Genomic DNA, 23,510 nt, shown 5'->3' with positions numbered 1-23,510 from the left:
ACAGGAACTTGCAAGACATTTTCGTCTTGCGAAGCAAGCTCATAGGAAATTCGTTTTGCGAAGCGCCTCCAAAACGGAAAACCCTTTCGTCTAGCGGGTTTTTCGTCTTGAGAGGCATTCGTCTTGCGGGGCACCACTGTACGGCTCTCCTTCTCTTAATACCACCACCTGTGAAGGGACTTCCTCTTCCCTTTCTCCCGCCACTGTCACCATAGATGGCCAAAGTAGCCAGAAGTCTTCCTCTCTGACTGTTGCCATCTTTCCTTGCTCCCAGCATGCCGGTTAGCCATAGTGTTGTATGCAGAAGGCCCCCAACATCTCCAGGTAGGACCAGGGAAGATCCAGTCTGAAACCCTGGATAGCTGTTGCCAACCCTCAACTAGATAATCTAATATAAGGCAGCTTCCTGATGGTGGTGGCAAGGGCTCTTTATGGGGGAAGTGGTGGGCTCGTTAAAAAAAAAAGAGAGTCTCTGAGCAGCAGTGGGGAAAAGCTATCTATTGTGTGGTGACCAGGGTCATGAGCCCTGAATAAGACTTGCACGAGTAGCACCTCTGGCTTCACAACGATGCTTGAACTGTCCACTGTAACATCATATGTACATTTCAGGAAAGATGTTCCAAAATAAGCACTTAGGTCTCCGCCTTATCCAATGCAACTGAGTAAAGTCCTATGCATACTCATTCTCCTCAACATACCCTCTGTTCCCTTATAGACATTCCTGAACTACACCACAGCTGGTTCCAGCTTCGTCTTTGGAGACAAATTGATCCAAGAGGCGTTTGCCTTTCAGGTTAGCTTAAGGGGCATGTTTGACCCTAATATCTCTCTCTCTCTCTCTCTTTCTCTCTTTCGCCTTATCCTTCTTTGAGTCATCTTTGCTATTGAGTCCTTGACACAAGAGGCTGGCATTTCATTGTGTGTTTGGACTGGGATAAGACCTGTCTGAGCTGTGGGCTACAGTCTGGGCAACAGGCCTAGTGTCGTTATCTGGCATAGTGGGACAAAAAATGCCAGGGTCCATGGAGCCCATCTGTGGTTGACATCAGCATTCTTAATTTTTATTTCTTTTAAGAGCTATGTCCTTTGGAAAATTCATGCCAGGCCAGGTAGTTTTAGCTGCTGCCATCTTCCCTGTCTCCAATGCTTCTGGGTTCTGTTCTGATGTGCACTGCGCATGTTGGAGACATTGGAGAAAGTGAAGAGGGCAGCTAAAGCAGCTTCACTGAGTGCTTCTCTTTTCAGCACCAGGGTGAGGGAATCCTGGGAGATGAGAGCTACTGTGCTTTCCCCACCAACACCTGTCCCTACTACTTTCTGCCTCCTCTTACCCCGATAAGCTTGCAGGTGGCAGACACAGGAGCAACACTTAGGAGGCATCGGAGGGCACCTTGCCCATAACCTCCACAAAGCTGTCTTCCTGGAATTTGCACTCACAAATGCTCCCAAACAAGCCAAGTGGTGAGTTTCTGGCCATTGTGTTAACTCCACAGATGTCCAACCATGTGAAGTCTACTTCGCTTTGCCAGTGTGGGCCATTGGACTAGCTCACTGTGCCCAGGATTTCTATAACATTCTGCACCTTACAAGCTGCTCAGACTTCTGTGCTCAACTTTATAATCAACCCCTATATATGCTGTGTTGTAGGTTGTCTAGAACTCCCTAAAGCCTGACGTTCACTGTTTGCTTTCTGCCTCCAGTCATTGCCCATCATTGTCTTCTTCAGCTGTGTGATGTCCATTCTCTACTACCTGGGAGTCATGCAGTTCATAATCCTGAAGGTAATGCTGAGCACAAGGCTCTGGGCAGTGGAGAGATGCTTTTGAGCCCCCACTGTGTAGCTGAGGAGGGTCAACCATTTCTCTCTACCATGCAACTTACCATAAAAGATCATGAAAGATCTCTGAGCTCCGGAGAAAAACTCCCAAGATAAGTGTGTGTAAAGATTTTGGACGATGTGGGAAACCTAGGTAAGGCACTGCTGCCTGCTAGTGGGGAGGGAGGTCATGCCACAAGGATGGAGAAGCAGTTGCTCTTGCAGGGAAGATGAGGCAACCAACATGGCTGTGGTAGAGAGAAGGGGGCAGGAAGAGTGGCTGCTGACACAAAGGGGAGGGTTTGTTGATGGAAAGTCAGTACTAAGACATGTGTGATGGAGGGGACGAGAAGCAGGGACCAGCTATGCTGTCTGGAGAAAAAGAAGGAATACAGGAAGCCTTCTTATACTGAGTCAACTCCTTGGTCTACATAGCTCCATCTTGTCTACTGGCAGCAGCTCTCCGACATTTCAAGAGAGGGGTCTTTTGGCCCTCCAAAGACACCAAAGGCTGAACCCAAGAAGTTCTGCATTCGCTCATTGCTAAGCTTCATAGCTAAGGAATGGGTATGGGGAATGGCTATGCTTGCAAGGTGAGCCAAACAAGAGCAAGAGAAAATTCATAGCTACTGAAGATCTTTGTTGTCGAGTCTTGGGGCTCAGGTGGCCTCAGTGGCACAGAGTGCCTTCCATCAGCTTTGGCTGCTGACTCAGCTACCCCTTATCTGGACAGGGATAGCCTAACTACCGTTGTCTATGCTCTGGTAACCTCAAGGTTCGATTACTGCAATGCATTATATGTAGGGTGTCCTCTGAAGACGGTTCGGAAACTTCAGTTAGCGCAGAATTCAGCAACCGGGTTTCTCACTGGGGCAAGACTTTGAGGAAATGTTACACGGATCCTGGTCCGACTGCACTGGCTACCAATTACCGTATTTTTTGCTCTATAAGACTCACTTTTTCCCTCCTAAAAAGTAAGGGGAAATGTGTGTGCGTCTTATGGAGCGAATGCAGGCTGAGCAGCTATCCCAGAAGCCAGAACACCAAGAGGGATTGCTGCTTTCACTGCACAGCGATCCCCCTTGCTGTTCTGGCTTCTGAGATTCAGAATATTTTTTTCCTTGTTTTCCTCCTCCAAAAACTAGGTGCGTCTTGTGGTCTGGTGCGTCATATAGGGTGAAAAAATACGGTAGTTTCTGGGCCCCATTCAAAGTGCTGGTTTTAATCTATAAAGCCTTAAACGGCTCAGGACTCAAAGCAATACCTCAAAGACCGCCTCTTTCCACATGAACCTACCCGGACCCTGAGATCAACTTCTGAGGCCCTTCTTCATGTGCCTCCTCCATGAGAGGTCCGGAGGATGGCAACACGAGAACAGGCCTTTTCTGCAGTGATTCCCCTTTTGGGGAATGCTCTCCCCAGAGAGGTTCAGCTGGAGCCTTCATTAGACACCTTTAGGAGCCAGGCAAAAATGTTCTGCTTTAACTAGACTGATCGACATCCAATGCCCTTTTAAAATGTGTTGGGGATGTGGTGGGTTATGGGGTTGTTCTTGTTTTGATTATGTATTCTGTATTTTTCTATCGTGATTTTATCCTGTGAACGGCCCTGAGACCTGCGGGTGTAGGGCAGCATACAAATTTAATAAATGACAATTATTATTAATAATAATACCAAGTCTTGCAGGCTGTGTGACAGGGCAGTAATGCCCTCTGACCATCTCCTACTCCTTCCTGCAGTTGTCCTGGCTCCTGCAGATCACCATGGGCACAGCAGCCACAGAATCACTGAGTGTGGTGGGGAACGTGTTTGTGGGAATGGTAAGAAGGGTTTCTCTTGTTTTTACCCCTGCCCCAGGCAAACCTTCATTATACACCTTTAGGGACCAGGGGAAAAAACATTCCTCTCCAACCAGGCTGATTAATGTCCTACACCCTTTCAAATGTGTTTGTGGGAGGGGGTAGTGGGCGGGGGTCATTGGTTAGTGTGTCTGTTGTTCTTCTTATGCATTTTGTGTTTTCATATTGTATTTTTATGTTGTGAATTTCCCTGAGATCAACTGATGAAAGGCACTATATACCATCATCTCAAAACGCCCAAATTTGAGCACAGTCAGATCAGGAGCGTTTTACTTCAAGACTGTGATTTGTTCTGTTTGGTTGCATTTGCTCTGGAAGCAAAAATATCTCTAAATTCACTACTTCTGGGAGTGCTGTCTCTAGGGCTGCAAACTAGGGGGCAAAAACTCTGCAACATGTGCCTCTCCCCTTTTTCCCCCTTCTGCTCACCAGACAGAAGCGCCACTGCTCATCCGTCCCTACCTGCTGGACATGACGCGGTCAGAGGTTCATGCTGTGATGACTGGCGGCTTTGCCACCATTGCCGGCAGTGTGATGGGAGCTTACATTTCATTTGGGGTGAGTCAGCAATGGAGAGAGCTACCCAAGGTCCTGGTTGTAGAAGGCAAGTTTCCATTTTACCATAAGTGCCCTTTCTGGAGGGCACAGTACTTGAGAGAGTAATGGCTGGACAACTCCAAGGGCTCTTGCATTTAGCTTATTGGTCTGCAATCCGTATAAATATGGTTTCACGCTGAGGTTCACAACAGAAACTTCCACCACCAAACAGGCCCTGTCTCTCATTGTCCATCACATGTCAAAGAGCAAAGTGGTTTGCTGGATTTAATATGTAACATTTTTTAGTTATTTGGGGACACCAAATATGCCTGCCATCCCACCATTCTACCGTATTGTGGTGCTACTGAGATATGCATCCAAGATCACAATCCTGCATTTACATCCTGCTACAGATTGATGCCTCATCCTTGATTGCTGCTTCAGTAATGGCAGCACCTTGTGCTTTGGCTATGGCTAAGCTCGTCTACCCAGAAGTGGAAGAATCTAAGTTCCGGAGCCAGGAGGGCGTGAAAATTGCCTGTGGGTGAGTGTAGTCAGAGCACATGAGGATCATGAGGCTGCCCAAAGGATCCTGGAAGGGTGCAGGATTAAGTGGGAAGAGGGGCGCAGAACTAGGGGAGTCAACATCTGAGAGACACAGGAGCATCTTTGCACAACTTCTCCATAGCAAAGAGAAACAGAGAAAGCTTGGGAAAGAAGCCAACGTGAAGTAAGGAGAACTATTGCAGTATAGGACTCAGTTGATGAATCTTTGGCTCTCCAGATGTTGTTGCATTCCATCTCCCATCACTCTGAGCCAGCAATGGCCAATGAGAGCTATACTTCAACATCTGGAGGTTCTACCCACCCCAGGCGTAGTGAGCAGCATGTTAGCCAGAGACTGCATGCACACCCTGCCAGTAATTATTTGGCATGAGTACTTAACTGCCCCAGTGGAATCAACAATTTAGACCATTTACTGCTATAAATAGAACAACTGGAGTTGCTCCTCATATACAAATCAAAATATGCGCAGGTCTAAGTCTAATGGGATTAATATGCGCAGGTCTAAGTCAAGTGGATTAACAGCTAAATAATGCTCAAATGTGGACAAGCCCTCAGATAGTAGGATGCAGAATTGTCTGCTGAGCTCCACGTGGTGGAGCTTTGTATGTCATTGCTGCTTTGCCAAAGGAGGCAATTTTTGGGCCTGTTTTCTTCTCACTTGGTGTATTGTTGGTGCAGGGAGGAGAAAAATGTCCTGGAAGCTGCCAGCAATGGAGCAGCCGTCTCTGTGGGGCTGGTAGCCAACATCGCGGCCAACCTGATAGCATTCCTGGCTGTACTGGAGTTCATCAATGCTGCCCTCGCTTGGCTGGGAGGCATGGTCAATCTGCCAGAACTCTCCTTCCAGGTACCATCCACAAGGCAGCCACCCTGTGAGTACACCAGGGTGGTCAACGGATGCTAAGAGGGAATGATATGTGCATTGTAACTTATTGGCTCTCTTGCCCTCTCACTCAATGGGTTGCCAGGGCAAGGACAGGTCAGACATCTGAACCGACTGGTGCAGAGGGCTTCCCCCCACTGCTTCCATCTGTCAGAATGCTGTCAGCGGCTCCCGGCTGGTTGCCCAGGAAAGTATAAAGACAAGGAAAAGTTTCTTGCCGTCCTTTATTTCAATTTTTACAGAGAGAGGCTATAGAACCCAGCCTTTTGGATAATGGCGTTGTCCCGAGTGAATCTCCACCCCGTCTCTCCCACTTCCTCATTTGTCTGTCTCATCATCTCCTCTATGGGTGCTGCTACATGCCCTCTGTCTTTGAGCTCTTTGCTCTCCTACTTTTAAGGCTTGCCGGGTTCTGAGAGATGGAGGGTCTGGGATGCTTTCTAACGATGAGTCAATTGGGTCTTGTTCTGGCTCTCCCATGATTTCCCAACTTTCCCCCTCATCTTCCTCTGAGCTGTGTCCTCCCTCAAACCCCTGTTGCAAAGCTATACTGTCTTCCTCTTCTTCCTCCCTGGAAGGGTTAGGATAGGGAGGCGGCCTCCACCATTCCTCCTCTGCCCAGTCCCTTACACCATCACTCTGCCCATTTCAACTTCCTGTCCCCATTTCCCCCCATTTCACTCTCTAGGCTCCCCCTACCCACATGAAATTAGGTTGAGGGCCACAGGTTGCCCATCCCTAATCTTGCCCTCTCCTATAATCTTAGTGTGGAGGATTTACTGTGGATTCACGACAGATGGGGGGGTAGCTGGGCAGGAGATGGGAAGTGAGTTTGTGCCATGGATGATATGGGTGCCAGTGAGGATGGGTGGGGAAGGTGGCCTGGGATGGCAGAAGTCATGTGGTTATCTGACCATTGATTTTATTTCTAAACCTTTCTTTTCCCTTCCAGTTGATCTGTTCCTATGTCCTGGTGCCTGTAGCATTCTTGTTGGGAGCAAGTTGGGAGGATGCCCCGGTGGTAGCTGAGCTTCTAGGAATCAAGATATTCTTAAATGAGTTTGTGGCTTATCAACAGCTCTCGGGCTACAAAGAGAAACGATTGAAAGGACTACCCGAGTGGGACGGGACACATAAGCAGTGGATTTCGGCAAGTGCGCCAGTCATATGGTGGAGGGGAAATGTCAGTTCAATGGTCTCACACACCAACACCTGTTGTGTACAACTGTCCTCCAGACCCAACCATTGCAACAAAACCTGACTGTTGTGCAGTTGGGTTTGAGGCTAGGGACACAGCACAACAGAAAGTGGTTGTACACTGGACTGATGGAGAAATTGGATTCAGTTCACTTTTAAAGGCAAATCTGCCCACTTCTCATTTTCCAAAGCAATACTGAAACACAGCAAATCCTTTGAAATTTGCACTTCTCTGAATTTTGTACTGTAGTTCTGTAGTCAAGTAATGTGTGCAAAAATGCATGTTCAGTACCTTGGTTTTCAAACAGCTTAGTTTTCAAACATTTTGGCTCCTGAACGTTGCAAACCCAAAAGTGACTGTTCCAGTTTGCGAACTATTTTTGGAAGCTGAACATCTGACGGGGCTTCCGTGGCTTCTGATTGGCTGCAGGAGCTTCCTGCAGTAGCAAAAAAATCACTAATTGCAGTAGCAATGTGTAGTAACAAACTGAACTAAAGACTAGGAAAATGAGAAATGGAGAGAAACTAAAATGAGAGAGTCACCTACTCCAGTTGCACAATCAGCAGCCTTGTGTACGCAACAGCCCCATGGTTTTATAGTAATATATGCAGCCTTGGTAGCTGTGTACAGGAAAGAGATGAAGCCCTGGCACAGGAAAACAACATGAAAACCCTGCACATCCCAAAGCTCATTGCTGCCTTCTGTGTTGGCAATGGAACTCCTGATTTACCCAAATCCAACAAGTCATTTTTCTTTTGTTCCTTGCTCGTTTTATCTTGGGTACCCAGGAAGTTTCCCTATATCAAGTCATCCAGCCCAGTATTGCCTGTTGTCACTGGCAGCAGCAGCAATTCAGGGTTTCCCACTTTTAAACTGAAAATGCCAGGAACTGAACCTGGCATTTCTGCCATGGAAAACAGGGGTGGGAGACCTTTTAGGCTTCATGGGCCAAAGCTGACAGGGCAACCCCACACATCAATTGCCTCTAGTCGAAGACATCAAGTAATCTGGCACTTTGAAGTCCTGAAGTTGAGACTTCAAAGCACCCCATGCCGCCCCAGCATTGGGTGTATGAGGGCGTTCCCCAAGGGAACACTAGATCCAGCAGGCTTTGACTCTACCACCTATCTGCAAATGAATACAGTGGTGCCTCGCAAGACGAAATTAATTCGTTCCGCAAGTTTTTTCTTCTTGCGAGTTTTTCGTCTTGCGAAGCACGGTTTCCCATAGGAATGCATTGAAAATCAATTAATGCGTTCCTATGGAAACCGCCTTCAGACCAGGTCCGGGGACCGTCTGTCCCCTGACCTCTTCTGAAGGCTGGGGGGGGGGGACAAGGGCTTTTCTTCCCACCGCCAGCCTTCAGAAGGCTGTTCTGAAGGCTGGCGGTGGGAAGAAAAGCCCTTCTCCCCACCTCCCGCCCCGCAAGCTCCGGGGACAGGAGGGCTTTGCTGCCGCCCTCCAGCATTTTAAAAGCCCCCGGGACAGCAGAGGTCTTCTGAAGGCAGGCGGTGGGCGAAAGTCTTTGCTCCCCCCCCCCCCGCCTGCCTTCAAAAGCCGTCCGGGATAGCGGAGAAACGTGCTGCGCTTCTCCGCTATCCCGGGAAGGCAGGCGGGGGGGAGCAAAGACTTTTGCCCCCCGCTGGCCTTCAGAAGAGGTCCAGGACCTCTTCTGAAGGCCGGCGGTGGGTGAAAGTCTTTGCTCCCGACGGCCAGCATTTTAAAAGCGGTCCGGGATAGCAGGGAAGCGCGCTTCCCTGCTATCCCGGACGGCTTTTAAAATGCTGGCGGTGGGGAGCAAAGCCTTTCGGCCCCCGCCGGCCTTCCTGGACCTCTTCTGAAGGCCGGAGGGGGGGCGAAAGGCTTTGCTCCCCACTGCCAGCATTTAAAAGAGGTCCCCGGAGATTTCCCTATGGGCTTTCTTCTTGCGAAGCAAGCCCATAGGGAAATTCGTCTTGCGGAACGACTCAAAAACGGAAAACTCTTTCGTCTTGCGAGTTTTTCATTTTGCGAGGTGTTCGTCTTGTGAGGCACCACTGTACCGTTTGCCTTAGAAGAGCCAAAGCCCACTTTCCCTTGCCAGTGCTCAACAGAGAGTGCACTTAAAGGCTGTCAGTTGTGACCTGGTAGTTGCATCTCTACCTGCTCCATCCTCAATCATATATGACACCAAGCACCAGGCATGTAGGTATAGTTTGGGGAAAATAGCCTCATGGGCCAAATATAAATTCCTGGCAGGCCTGAGGCTCCCCACCCTGATGCAAAAGCATTTGCTCTGCTCCTGAGTTAGTGTCCTCCTCCAGAATCCCAAGGACCCATGCTGCTTCTCAACTCTAATGCTCATCTGGGCCCTGACTGAAGCCCAGCTCTGGTCCCAACAGCCATTGTTCAGGGGCTCCATCATCAGGCTGTTTGGGTTCTTGGCTCCATTTACTCCACCCAGGCAACAGACTTGGAGTAGGTGAAGTCTTCTCCATTCAGTACCCCTATTCCCCCATATTTGATCTTGAGTCCAATATTTATATAGTAAAACAAACACAACATTTATTCAGGAAAGTAATGAAGTTACATAGGTTGGGTTAGGTTTGAGAGAAACTAGGAGGGCTGTTCACAAACAGTCAACAATTAAAATGCACTTTCCATTATAGCACTTAGACGGCTGCCTTAAATTTGCACACTAAATAACTTTCAACCCGTTTGAAGGAAACCAATATTCCTCATTTGCCATATATGTTTTGATTTCTTGTCCACAGTCCTCCCGTTGTGGGATGCTGTTTTGGACTCACACGCAATACAAAGGCATGGGTTTTGGTGCAAACAGCGAAGTAGGGGCCTCAGAGTGAACCTAATGCTCACCCAGCCCTTGGATTTCCATCAGAAAAATGTGCCTTCATATTTCCCGAGGAATCACAGGGCTGGCCCCTCCCTCCCAAAAAAGAAAATACATGAAGGATTCTGACAATGCATCCTGGGTAATCCATGTTTAGGAGGTAGGTAAGCTGCCCAAGTGAGGCAATGAAGGGACAGAGTTTGCTAGACCTGAAAGAAGCATGTTCTCTTGTGTACGCTACTAGCCAGACTAGGGTGAGCCTTGCAGCTCCCAAACTCCTGGTGAGCAAAGCAAGATGGAAAAATACTATTTCTTGCAAAGATCTGGGCTTCTACACTCCAGCTTGCCGTGCATCTTGGTGTAGAGGCGGTCAATGTGGTGCCCTACAGATGTTGGACTACAGCTCCCATCATCCCTCACCACTGGCCACACTGGCTGGGGCTGATGAGTTGGGAGTCCAACAAGGTCTAGACGGCACCCCTGATCTGTTGATCCAGAACTCAGACACAGGGAGCAACCCCTCAACTAGCTAGCACTGAGTTACTGTATGCAAGATCTTGATTGCATTGGGATGCTGATGCTGCTTCCCACAGAGCATCCCTGCAACAGGGCAAAGAGAGGGGCCGGTATTCAGTATGGCAGGAGTGATTGGCATGGGGCCACTTGTGCTGTTACAGCAGAACTGATCACATTGTCTCTCTTGTTCCCCAGGAGAGAGCTGAAATCATAACAACCTTTGCTCTTTGTGGATTTGCGAATCTGAGCTCCATTGGGATCATGCTGGGAGGCTTGAGTAAGTTGGAGTGAGGAACATGTAAGCTCTGAGATCAGGAGGAGAAACTGTCCAGCCCATAGCTATGTCTCCAACTGCTGTGGCTTCCTGGAACTGCCTGCCCCGGCTAACACACTGGAGACACTTGGGGGGTTTCGACCTGGTGTGAACAAATCAGGAGGAAACCCCATATATAGTCACTTGATCCAGTTCATCCTGCTCATCCAGCTATTTTTTGTGTGTGTGTTAAGCTTCCATGGCACCGCAACGCAAGGGTGAATTCTCCAGCATCGTTCCCCGGGCTTTGTTCACTGGAGCCTGTGTGTCCCTGATCAACGCATGCCTTGCAGGTAACATATGGGTGTTTGGTGGCAGAAAGGGGCCCAAGGGTTCAAAGAATGGGAGCCTATGGCTCTCTGGGTGTTATTGAACTCCCAGCTAGCTCAACCAATGATTAGGGATGATGGGAATTGTTCCAGCATCTGGGAGGCCACAGATCCCCATGCCAGGATTAGAGGAAAGGGTCAGTTTGCCCTTGTCACATTCAAATCAGGAGCAATAAGGATCCTGGGAGAACAAAAAGAGGGGAAAAGGAGAAACTAACTGTTGGAAATGGGAACATGTAGGAAGCTGCCTTAATCTGAGTCAGACCATTGGTCCATCTAGCTCAATACTGTCTACTCTGACTGGCAGTGGCTCTCTAGGGTTTCAAGCAGGGGACATTCCCAGCCCCACCAGGAGATGCCGGGGTTTAAACCTGAGATTGATTTCCGCACACAAAGCAAATAGATGCTCTGCCACTAAACTGCCTCCATTCTGGAGATTATTTGAGAAGGGAGAGGTCAAACTATGCAAGGGCTAGGATTTATGATAGCCATACATGGAGAAAAGGGGTGCACTCAGTCAACCCCAAAGAACCTTGCTTGTCCCATCAATATACTATGCAAACAACAATGCCATACAAAAGGCTGGTGGACACAGTCACTCCTTTAGTGACAGCATGTCTCCCAAACATGAGTACCAGCCCAAAGACATGCAGATCTCCTGGACACGTGCCACCAACCGTATATAACTCTCACCCACTTCCCAGCCTTCTCTCATGGACTCTGCAACCCACAATAGGTATCCTTTATGTGCCCAGAGGAGGGGTGACAGACTGCTTAGACTTCTTCAGCAAAACCAATCTAAACTCTACCAGCTACCCAGTCTATATCTGCTGCCAAGACTTGTTCACCTGGTGAGTGTATTCCTCTTACCCTTGCAGTGCTGATGTTTGCAAAAGCTACATGGTCACCTCCAGCCAGCAGGGGAAGTGGGAGCAGTAAGTTATAGGGAAGCCAGGAGATGACCAGATGCCCATGCAAGTGTGTGCAATATCGCCTGGTTGTGCCAGCACCAACGGAAGGCATGGCCAGGCACCTGCCAAGGGCCCACAGTCTAGCAGGGGTTCTGCCAATCAGAGCTCCCTGGAGCTGCTATTTCTCTTAAGCACTGCAGGCTCCCTGTTTACCCACTTCTGACTCAGATCCAAGGGAGGTAATGGTGCAAACAGGGAGCAAGAACAGGGACTGCTGCCAGCTTGCTCACTAGTTCTCAGCCTAACAAGCAAGCAGGCAGTAGCAATGGCGCAGAAGAGAGCAGCTGCCTCTGGTGACAATGGTGGTCGTAGGGGAGCAGCACCACAGAGAGGGAGCCCATTGAAGGTATCTTGCATAAGAGCCTCCCTGAAACAGGTAACTTGGAACTGCCTGCCTCTTTGCATTTCTGTGCTGGAGGCAGGTATGTGGCGATGCTCTCATTCTGCACTGTCATCTCATTTGCCACCAGGCCAGTCTTAAACCATCCTCTCGGAATGTGCTACTATTGGGACAATTATTCTTTTTTTAAAATGCACATATATTTAAATGAATTAGATGTGCTCATGTCTTTTTTGCTTCTACTTTTGGGGCAAGCCAATTATGGTAGCTGCCTATTCCTTTGGTTGGGAGTTGGGAGTGTGAAATCTGAAAGCACAGGAGATGTCCCTGGAAAAGACAGAGAGGGAAGCCAATTCAACGACATACCGTTGTTTGCCTTGGTCTCCCAGTTGATGTGTTTAAAGGGACTTAAGAGAGCAGGTTTCCTGGAAGGAATCTGTTTCCAGACAAAGAGCTTTTAGCTGTCAAATATTTGGTACGTATCTCTCTGGTTCAATGAAGGTTTTTGGCAGGCCTAGCTTCTGCCGAATCTCTCTCTTTACAACTTAAAAGACCTGCTGTGTCAGAACAAAGGTCCATCTAGCCCAACATTCAACAAGGTGGCAAACTACTAGATGATTCTAGGAAGCCCACTGGCAGGATGCAAGGAAAAGACCACACACACCCCGCTCATGTTTCCAGCAACTGTTATCCAGAGGCAGCCTGCCTCTGATATGGAAGGTAGTATACATTCATCGTGATTAGTTGCCCCCCAAAAGCCTTATCCTCCATGAACCCGTCTAATCCCTTTTGAACACCGTTCAAGTTGGCAACCATCGCTGCACCTTAAAGCTTAAAACGCGGTGGCAACAGCTGAGTTCTGGAATGCACCAGCCCCTGAGCTGTCTGATCTTCTGGATTTTACAGACAGAATCTCAGCTCGGCAACGAAGCCGGTGGAACTATGGTCAAACTCTACCCAGAGCTGGTCATGTAACAGAGTGACTCTCAGAAGGAAAGTGAAGCTTTTGTCCTTATCTCTTAGAGAAGCTGGGCAGAGGGGTTTGCAGTCTTCTAAACTGAAGCGGAGGCTCCAATACTTTGACCACCTCATGAGAAGACTCCCTGGAAAAGACCCTGATGTTGGGAAAGACGGAGGGCACAAGGAGAAGGGGACGACAGAGGACGAGATGGTTGGATAGTGTTCTCGAAGCTACCAGCATGAGTTTCACCAAACTGCGGGAGGCTGTGGAAGACAGGAGTGCCTGGCGTGCTCTGGTCCATGGGGTCACGAAGAGTCGGACACGACTAAACAACTAAACAACAACAAAATTGGAAGATCATTCTGCACCAACACCGTTTCTGCAAGCCCTATGGCTTCTTGCCACCCACTGACCCCCCCCCCCATGAAGTGGAGATTTTTTTTCTCCAAAGAGCAATCTGAAGGGGGAAAGCATTGACTCTTATGCCATTGCCTGCCTTGTGCACTGCTTGCTATTTTGAAGATTGAACCAATTCTTCTATTAGGGAAAAGAGAGTCTATGGCACCTTCCTTTCTGTGGACAACTCCCTGTGAGAATGGCTGTTCAGGGAAGGCAATTTGATGGTGGACTAGTACCTGCACACGAGAGACTGAAAGCCCTTAAAAACATGCAGCGAGGCAACATGCTGAAGAAAAGCACCCACTATTAGATGTAGGGGAGACAGCATGAAAGATAGTACCTGGTACCAGAGCAGTGCTTCGGGGAATGCGACAGGCTCAGTCCCTTCAATGCTATGTGTGGAAGTCAAAGGAAGCCCGTTAGAGACAGGTCAAAAGATGACCTGGAGGGGCAAGACACAGACATCAGACAGCATTGGGGACATTGTGGCTGTCCTCAATCCACAAAAATAGATTGAGGTTCAAACTGTTGGGTCACAGGCAGAGAAGCATCACAGCAGCTGCAATGCAACCAGTGGGGCTTCCTGCAGTGCAATCCTCCAAACTGAATCCCACACGTATCAAACAGAGTAGACGCACAAAGATTATGTACACATAATGCAGCCAATGCGGAAATGCACAAAGATTATGTACACACAATGCACAAAGATTATGTACACACAATGCAGCCAATGGGGAAATGCAACTGTTGTGGAAAACCAGAAAGACCTGTTGTGTAGAGTTCTGCAGTGGAGGCCACGGACATGATCCAAGGCCTAGCATCAGAATTTTCTTTCCTCCGTTCAGAAAAAGAAGACTGCTTCTTCCATGTGCAATGGAGATTTTACAAACATACTAGGATATTGTCATTAGTGAAGCATGCCTGAATGGTGAGCTGCAAGCTGAGGTAGACTCAGCAGCAAGAGTAGTTTACATGCCATGAAGAAGACTCCTCCTGCTGCATCATATAATCCAGCAAGAGAGCAACTTGAAATGCTCCACAGCAGTGATATCTCAGCATCAGCAGAAGCCACTGCTTCCTGGGTATACACCACCTTAATGGTAAAGAAGTGATCGGGCAAGCTGCACTGACCAACAAAGGCCTAAACTCGAACACTGGAGAAATGCCACGATCCAGTATCTACGGTACATAAAACACTGCCAGAATTTCCTATCAAGAACTGCTGTGGCTTGAACTAGAAACCTTCCTGTCTGTGTAGAGCTGGCCCATGCGCCAGAACTGCAGATAGGAGCATCTGCCTAGCAATTAAGCATTTGTAGGCCTGACTCTGCCCATCCATACTGGCCATTGGACCCTCCTGGTCAGGAAGGGCTATAAAGAGCTTTCTGCTTTGGTTAGACCTTTGCCTCAGCAACAAGGCCTATCAAGCTCTGATATGTTTTTCACCTTTGGTCCTGACTTTTGGCTTGCTTTTCAATTCTGGCTTTGCTCTTCAGACCTGCCTTCTGGCTTTGCCCTTTGGCCTCCTGGATTGCTCCTTCCTGCCGGCTCTGGCCTCAGCTCCGACATCTAGATAGTCCTTTGGTTGTGATTTCTGCTTGATTCAACTCCGCCTTCCCAGATTGCGTCTTGGTTTCAGCCTCATAGCTCAACTGCTAGCTCCTGGTTCCCTGTCCCTGGTTCCTCTAACTTTCAAAAGCTAGAATCTTCTATGCTCTGCAGTACAAAGAATAGATTTTGGCACACATTACTAAATAGGGATTCTAACACACATGCAATGTCTGCAACTCCATTTAGTCACTTTGGGTGGCTTCATATGCCAGTGGGGATCTGTCCAGCATTACAGAGGTCTTTCAGAGCAGACCTAGAAGGATGGAGTGAAAATAAAAGAAGAGAATATCCCCATAGTAGATGAAGGCAGTGCAGGATCATGGCAGGAAATCAAACACCTTTCCACAGTGATGCAAAGACAAAGACATTAAACGGAATGCAGAAAAAAATGCAGGTGAGAAAGATAAAAGTTAACATATGATGGACAGGTATGGAGGCTCAAAAGACCCTCACATACTTGATGCAACCTGAGCCATGCCAGCTCCAGAAGTGCAATACATTATTGGAATGTTTTGTCACCCAAGTTCTGTCTTCATTTGGCCACAATTGTGAAGCCAATGTGACAACTTACCAGAAGGAAGTTCAGTAGGAATGGAGAGCTCCACAATACCACACATTCATTTCAGAGAAACGATTGCTAATGCCCCAGCTTTGCAGGACTGTCAGACAGAACAACAAACAGACACTCCAATGTAATGCGTCTGAGAAAGGCCTCAGTTCAGACCTTTCACTGGGCCACATAATGGCATTTGAGAGCACACCCTACTGGAGACTGGACAGAGTTATACCCAGACACAGAATTCCTTGCAATGATTTTTTGGAGTTTAGCAATTCCAGCAACAACCTATGGTCATGCAGTCAATGCTATCACTTTAGACAATAACAACAAAGCCACCTCCTGAGTGTTCAAAGAGATTACTGTGTAATACTATGATGCCCACACTGATGACAGGTAGTTAGCAGACATCCTTAGCAAAGCATATACAGCCATGGCAAATAATTTACAGAAAGGGGCAAAGACACTGAAGGGTTCAATACATTGCACTATCTCCCAATATCAGCAACCAATATCCATGAAATTGAGCAGGCTACTGAAGAATACATCTAGGTGCACTATTAAGGAAGCAATAGTAAAAGGATGGACTGGAGACAAGATTCAGCTACCATCAGGAGCAGAACAATATTTCCTAATCAAAGCTGAGCTCACTGTGGAAGAAGGAATCTTTCATTTCAAAGCAGAGAACAGTTGTCCCAGCCTTCTTGCACGAGAAAATTGAGAACACTTGGGCAGAGTGTGTTTACTGGCCAGGAATGAACACACAACAGGAATTAATTCTTGATAGCAGGATGTGACTCCTGTTGATCATGCATAAATCAACAACATAGATTCTTCCACTGCATGTGCTACCCATAAAAATCATGGGGAAATGTTGGAGTTATGTTGCTCACCTTCAGGGAGCAGGAGTTATCTGGTCACATTGGATTATTACTCCCAATTTCTGGGAGATTGAAGGCAATTCAGATGCTAGAAATAAGGCAGCCATCAGTAAACTTGAAGGCTCATTTTGCAAGATTTGGTGTCCCCAACACAGTGTGTTCAGATGGGACTCAGTTTGCATTTGAGAACTTCAATTCATTTGCAAAGAAATGGGAGTTCTCCAGCATACTCACAACGTAATGGCAACACAAACTGCTATGTAAACAGCTAAAGCAATTTTCTAGACAAGGCAATGTTATGAGACTCTGACTCCTTCTTAATCTTCCTGGCACAGACCCAAATGGTGTTGCCAATGACAGGAGACATTCTGCAACTAACAAGAGGAGGGTAATGCAGAAAAGAAATGGCCAGAAAACAATCAGAGGAAGAAAGCATCTCTGCACACTAGAGCAACCAAGGAGTCTCTCTCTCTCTCAGAATCCTGGCACTCCTAACCACTTGGCATGAGTCAGAGGAAGTGCCCAAAAGCATCATGAGAGAGGAAGCAGCCCGCAGGTCCCAATTTCACTGAATCCCTTTCTTTACAAATTGCACAATCTCAATGAGCATGTGGACCAACCTGGGCCAAGCCTGCCTCCTGCACTTGTGGATTGTGTGGATTAGGTGTCCTGTACCTTTTTCAAAAATTAAGCCAGATTCCCACCATCATTTGAAGATTTGATGGTGGGAGAACTAGGACCCTCCATCCTTTCGATAAGCTGGGGGTAAAGTAAAGGTGAAGAGACCCCTGACTGTTAAGTCCAGTCGCCGACTACTCTGGGGTTGCAGTGCTCATCTCGCTTTACTGGCCGAGGGAGCTGGTGTACAGTTTCCGGGTCATGTGGCCAGCATGACTAAGCCGCTTCTGGCGAACCAGAGCAGCGCACAGAAACACCATTTACCTTCCCGCTGGAGCGGTACATAAAGGTTAAGGTACCCCTGCCCGTTCGGGCCAGTCTTGCCAGACTCTAGGGTTGTGCGCTCATCTCACTCTAGAGGCCGGGAGCCAGCGCTGTCCGCAGACACTTCCGGGTCACGTGGCCAGCGTGACAAGCTGCATCTGGCTGGAGCGGTACCTATCTATATACTTGCACTTTGACGTGCTTTCGAACTGCCAGGTTGGCAGGAGCTGGGACCGAACAACAGGAGCTCACCCTGTCGTGGGGATTTGAACTGCCAACCTTCAAATCGGCAAGCTCTAGGCTCAGTGGTTTAGACCACAACACCACTCGCTGGGGGTGGGGGAATAGATTACAGTGGTACCTCGGGTTACATACACTTCAGGTTACATACGCTTCTGGTTACAGACTCCACTAACCCAGAAATAGTACCTCGAGCTAAGAACTTTGCTTCAGGATGAGAACAGAAATTGTGCTCCAGCGGCGCGGCAGCAGCAGGAAGCCCCATTAGCTAAAGTGGTGCTTCAGGTTAAGAACAGTTTCAGGTTAAGAACAGACCTCCAGAACAAATTAAGTACTTAACCCGAGGTACCACTGTACTGGACTGGGACCTGGGAGACCAGGGTCCCCATTCAGCCAGACATTGGCTGTCTCATGGCCTAACCTACCTGACAGGGTTGTTGTGGGGATTAAGTGAGGGAGGGGGAGAACCATATACAGTCACCTTGAGATCCTTGGAGAAAAGGGTGGAATATAAATGCAATTTAAAAAAAATAAAAAACAAGGCTTCTCCTCAATGTAAGCATTGGAATTAGACATTAGCAACCCCAGCTCAGAAGGGTGCTTCAGGTTAAGAACAGTTTCAGGTTAAGAACAGACCCCCAGAACGAATTAAGTTCTTAACCTGAGGCACCACTGTACCTGGTCAGAGGATGGTGTCTCACATGGTCAAGTTGACTACATTGTCCATTTGAACCAGTACTGGCTACACTGACTGACAGCAGCTCTCAGGAGTCCCAGGCAGAGCAAGGTCGTCTCACATATCCTGCTCTCTGGACCTTTTAGCTGAAGATGCCAGGGACTGTACCTGAGGTCTTCTGCATGCAGCGCATGTGTTTTGCCATTGCGCTATAGGCCCTCTGGATTAGATCAGACTAATTCAACTGCGTTGCCACCACTGGGAACTGCAAGTGTCATGGAGGCAGGGGAGCAAGTCTGCTTGCCTGCATCCGCCCAGCCAAAGGTCAAGGCAGCACACTTTTTAAAAATACAATTTTAAATGCGGGAGGGCCCATGAATGCATGCTGGTGAAGCCTTTCTTCATGGCCACCTGTGCATACATTTGCAACAATGAGCTAAGCACTTCAGCAATCTGTGCATTATATTCCGTTTTGACCCCATATGTGGCCATTTCAGTGTCTCTGAAGATCTTTCTTGTGAAGATGAGTATGACCAGCAGATGGCACCCATTTTCCTTTGAAAAACATTTATTGCTGGCTGGTTTGGAAGATTCAGCAAACCTGTAATAGTGAAGCAACATGAGGACCACAAGTTCCCTACTTCTAATCCAAGAGTCTTTCTCAGCCCTACCTGCAGATGCCAGAAACTGAACGTGGGATATTTTTCATACATAGCATGTGCTCTATCACTCAACAATGGGGCTTTCTCCAAATGGCCACTGGCATGAGAAAAGGAGACTTTACAGCCTGTGGCCACCAGAAATGCCACCTGCTTTCTGAGTCAATGTCACAACCAATTAAAATGTTCACATCTGCCTGTACCTCCAGATGCATTCAAGATTTTCTTAACTGTGAGGTTGAGAAAATGAAAGTTGAAAGTTTTTGGATTCTAAAAAAAATGACATGTCGGCTGCAGTCCTACCCACACTTGCCTAAAAGTAAGCCCCATTAAACTAAGTGGCATTTATTTCCAAGGAGACATGAACAGGATTAAGCAGCATGGTTTACCAGAATTTGCAGTGACGTCAGACACTGCACAACAGCATAATGACAATGTAGGTTACTTCCTCCAACACCATTTTTACTTCATCGTCTTTATTCCAGTATTTCTTAATCAGAGCAACATGGTGGACTTTCCAGTTTCAGAAGATGCACAACTTTACCCTGACTTTTGATACTTGAGATGTGTATGTTTAGGACCCACTTGATTTCTGTAATTTTAATTTCTACTGGACTTTATTTTGTGTTTTAATTGTTGCCACCTGCCCTGAGAACACAGGATGAAGAGTGGGTGGGTAAATAAATAAAATAATAATAATAGCTGTTCTTATTCTTATTCTTATTGGGCAATGGTGTTTTTTATTAAAGCACCTAAGCTAATACATGTGTGCAGGAAAACCATTAGATGTGCCTCTTTGATTGGATATGAATCGATGGGCCAAGGTTGCAAAGCAGCCATGCTCTCCCCAGGTCCCTTTTATCAAAATAAATGCTCTTGATTGGTGCAGGCAGATTAGAAGGATATTCTGGTGCCAGGAGACAGCAATTCTGATGCTGTTACTTTCTCATATCTTTGTCTTTCTTTCATAGCACCTCAACTGCAACAAATGGTTCCCTTTCTTTCTCTGGCATCTGGGAAAGCTTGGATGTTGGGACTTCGGCGATGTATCTGCAACAGTGCTGTTCTCACTATAATGCCACAGCCTGTCCCAAGCCATAACGGCTCCAGAGCACAGCGCCAAAGAGGGTCTTGCTTGGACAACAAAGATGCAATAAAGTATTTATAGGAAGTGTACTGGTCTGATTGTGTGTGTCAAATTGCAATGCAGATCTTGGCTAGCAAGGGCAAAAATATCAGCGTCAAATGTAAGAGCAATAGGGGAAGGTGTCGGCCCTTCTCTAAAGATTCATTGAAAAATCACAGTGAATTTTCAGGTCACTTTGCCCACAGTCACATCCAATGGAAGCAAGAGGCTATTTTCTGGCATGTCCAGTGCAAGAGCTGCTGCCTGCTTTTCTGTTTTGTGATGTAAGAAAAGCTGGACAGGCAGGAAGAGTTGGGTGGCGAGACATTCACAAGATTTCCCAGCAATTTTGGACAGACTGTTCAGCCAAGAAGTATTCGCTGCTCTTCAGTCAAGCAGAAAGAGGATGTCATTATTTTCATGGCTTTTTGTGCTTTGGCTTCTACGAACTAACTTGAGTCTCCCCTTCCCTTAGTGACTTATAGTGTCGTCCTAAGCATCTCTTCTCAGAAGCAGGTTCCCTTGAATTCAAAAGAGCTTGCTCTCAGGTTAAATGGGTAGAGGAATTGCAGCAATCCTATGAACACTCCCCAGCAGTAAGCACCACCACATTCAGTGGGAATAACTTCTAAGTAAACAGGCATCAGCCGCCAGTTAGACCTTTAAAAATAAACTAGCATGCCTCCCATGTTTTTGTAGGGAAGATAGATGCTCTCAGGTTTAGTTTCCATAGTTTACAAAAAGCTTGGAAAAGGACGTACATGTGCATACCCAGAAATTCAACAGACAGCTCTCAGTTGCTTTCATGAGTGAAGTACTTTCCTGCTCTCTTTATATTCAATCAGCAATTATTGGGCCACAAACTTAGAACTTCCCATCCAGTCCATCGCTCCAGAGAATCAACTTTAAACTGGGTCAAGGCAAGAAGTCTTACAAGGTCGTTCCTGCAAAAGAGGCCGCCTTGTAGCCAGGATTTGGCCCGTTGCTGCCAAGATCCCAGCTTCAACAGACACTTTGATAAGCTGCAAAACAAAATTCTATACTCTTGCTGCATGACCCAACAGGCTGGAGTCTTCTCCACAGCTTGAACTAAAGCTGTTCTTTCGCTTCTACAACCAACAAGCATTATTGACACTTACTTATTACGCAAAATCCTTAGCAAAATTCTGGAAACGCATGTGCCGACCTGCAAAGGAAACCCTCCTTGCCAGAACCACCACCAGCTCTTTTGTATCACCCTGCGGAATCTTCCTTGCCCCTAAAGTAGGTCTCAGTCTAGGCTTATTCCTAGGAAGGGTAAGGAAAGGTATCATTTAGTAGCAGGAATAAAGAGACCCGCATCAGACGTCAATGGATCAGAGTCAATGGTGAGAGGTTAGTCTGTGGCATCTATCTTCCGAATGTCTTCCTAAATGTTTTCGGTTTACTGCTCCAAGGTGTCCTCTCTGAATCGCCCCTCCACCAACATCTCACTTGTTGGATTTGGAGGATGCTCAGAAAAAACAGTTGCACAGTACGAGAGGAAAAGGAGAAGCAGAAGTGCCATCGAATATTTCAACAGAAAGCGGGTTCCTTGTTAAGGAAGAGCCATTTCTATCTGACTAGGCCAGAGGTAGAAACTAGTGACCTCCTGATGTTACTGGACTCCAACTCTCATCAGCCCCAGGCAGCAGGGGAGTTGTAGCCCAACATCTCAAGGGGCACAAGTTCCCTGCACCTAGATTAGAAGGTTACACTTCTTCCATCTTAGAACATAACAACATGGTCAGTGATCAGGGATGATGGCAGATGAAACCCAACTACATTGTCAGGGGTAGCCAGACAGCAGAATGCAGCACAATGACAGGGAGGGGGGTGTTGCTATTTGAGGGCAGTAGCAGCTTACAGACACCTGAAATGGCATCATCCATGGGGCCCAGCACTGTGATTGGCAGCAGTTTCAAGAGGATTAGATCTGCTGAACCTGGAGACCACGGGGAAAGAACCTGGAACCTTCTGCGCGCAACCCACATGCTGCACAATGAGGCACTAGTGGAAAGAAAGCAGCAAGAAGAGTCAAATCTGGGGGATGAGAGTCTGTGGTCTTCCAGGTGTTGTCAGACTCCAATTCCCATCAGCTCCGACTGACAAGGCCAGTGCTCAGGAATGAAGGGAGCTGGCTGCCTCAGACCTGATCTAAACCTCAGTGAAGTCTAAGAAACCCCCCTTCTCTCTTCTAAACACATGAAACCACTTGACATTTTTATTGTCCTAAGTGCAGATCCAGGAAGACAGAACCATACCCCCCTCGGACACAGCCCTGTCAAGAAAGCTGCTTCTTCCACCCACAGGGAAAGAAAAGAATCCATCCTCTCTTTTCCGCCATATGAGAGATCAATAGGGTGGGCAGACTGGCCAGACTGAGTGTCAAAGGGCTCGCTGTGGTGATGGGCCCAGACATTCATGGGGAAAGCAGCGAGCGACGGCTCTTCTGTGGGGAAGTGCTGGTGTTGGGAGTCAAATCGGCAGGGCCCTCCCTGGAGCCAACAGAACACAGGGCCCAGCCGCCATTCCTGCCAGGGCTCCACGCCCTAGGAGTTTAGCCCCTGCTTTTGGCTGCATCCTTATGGGACCCAGAGGAGCAGCCCATGTCCACAGGACATCTAGCGCACACAGCTGAGATGCTGCAAATGCACACAAGGGGTGAGTGGGGCTCCGAGTCCCACACAGCGCTGGTGGCATTGTGCATCCACACAGTCCGTCCTTTCCCCAATCCCTTCCCAAGCCCCCACCCCCGAGGGCGGTGTGTGGGCAGGGCCCTCTCTCTGAGGCGCATCAGCGTGGCTCCCTCCCTCACACACCATAAGCCGCACACACTGGAGGGGAGGAGCCACGCAGGCGAGTACGTTGGGGGCAGCAGCAGCACCCCTTCCCCCAGGCACACACAGCGCACTTCTGAAGAGGGTCCCCGCGCCTGTTCACTGCAGCCAGCTGGCCTTGCTACTGTCCCCTCCTTTGGGCCTTGCTACCGACTGCAATTCTCCCACGTTTTCAGGGCATTTCCGGGCGCTCTTGGGGCTCACAGAACCTTTCCTGGAGGCCTGGGGGCTAGCCAGGCCTTTCTTCTGCAGCTGGGGGCTGGACTGGGCTGATGGGGTCTTCCTGCCCACTATGGGGCTCCGAGAGCCCTTGCCTTTAGGCGTAGGCTGGGGGATTTCAATGCTCTTCAGGCCCAGGAGATGGCAGAAGTGGTTACACTGGTGAGATGCCTCAAAGTGGTCGATCAGGCTGGGGGAGCAGCTCTCCTTGAGGCCTTGGTAC

The 23,510-nt window shown here is 48.1% G+C and overlaps 2 protein-coding genes across 6 annotated transcripts in view; one reads left to right on the top strand and one right to left on the bottom strand.

The window, feature by feature from the left end:
• The window catches only part of LOC307202901 (sodium/nucleoside cotransporter 1-like), a gene marked incomplete at its 3' end in the record, with an annotated part of 27,805 nt that extends 7,620 nt beyond the window's left edge, over positions 1 to 20,185 (top strand). For all 3 annotated transcript variants that reach the window (XM_079953287.1, XM_079953288.1, XM_079953289.1), the window contains exons 8-18: positions 716 to 793; positions 1,701 to 1,781; positions 3,556 to 3,636; positions 4,108 to 4,233; positions 4,626 to 4,756; positions 5,458 to 5,626; positions 6,615 to 6,812; positions 10,402 to 10,483; positions 10,714 to 10,812; positions 11,585 to 11,699; positions 20,056 to 20,185. In XM_079953287.1, the coding sequence (XP_079809413.1) occupies positions 716 to 793; positions 1,701 to 1,781; positions 3,556 to 3,636; positions 4,108 to 4,233; positions 4,626 to 4,756; positions 5,458 to 5,626; positions 6,615 to 6,812; positions 10,402 to 10,483; positions 10,714 to 10,812; positions 11,585 to 11,699; positions 20,056 to 20,185 (1,290 nt within the window). The remainder of the gene's footprint in view (positions 1 to 715; positions 794 to 1,700; positions 1,782 to 3,555; positions 3,637 to 4,107; positions 4,234 to 4,625; positions 4,757 to 5,457; positions 5,627 to 6,614; positions 6,813 to 10,401; positions 10,484 to 10,713; positions 10,813 to 11,584; positions 11,700 to 20,055) is intronic.
• The window catches only part of ALPK3 (alpha kinase 3), an 81,675-nt gene continuing 74,095 nt past the window's right edge, over positions 15,931 to 23,510 (bottom strand). For 2 of the 3 annotated variants that reach the window (XM_079953142.1, XM_079953143.1), the window contains one exon: positions 15,931 to 23,510. In XM_079953142.1, coding sequence (XP_079809268.1) covers positions 23,168 to 23,510 — 343 coding nt within the window. In that variant the 3' untranslated portion in view covers positions 15,931 to 23,167. The other variant, XR_013833031.1, reaches the window with a different exon arrangement.

Source organism: Podarcis cretensis (genome assembly GCF_951804945.1).
Source record: "Podarcis cretensis genome assembly, chromosome: 14".
Classification (NCBI taxonomy): domain Eukaryota; kingdom Metazoa; phylum Chordata; class Lepidosauria; order Squamata; family Lacertidae; genus Podarcis; species Podarcis cretensis.
This window is presented reverse-complemented; position numbering and strand designations above follow the sequence as displayed.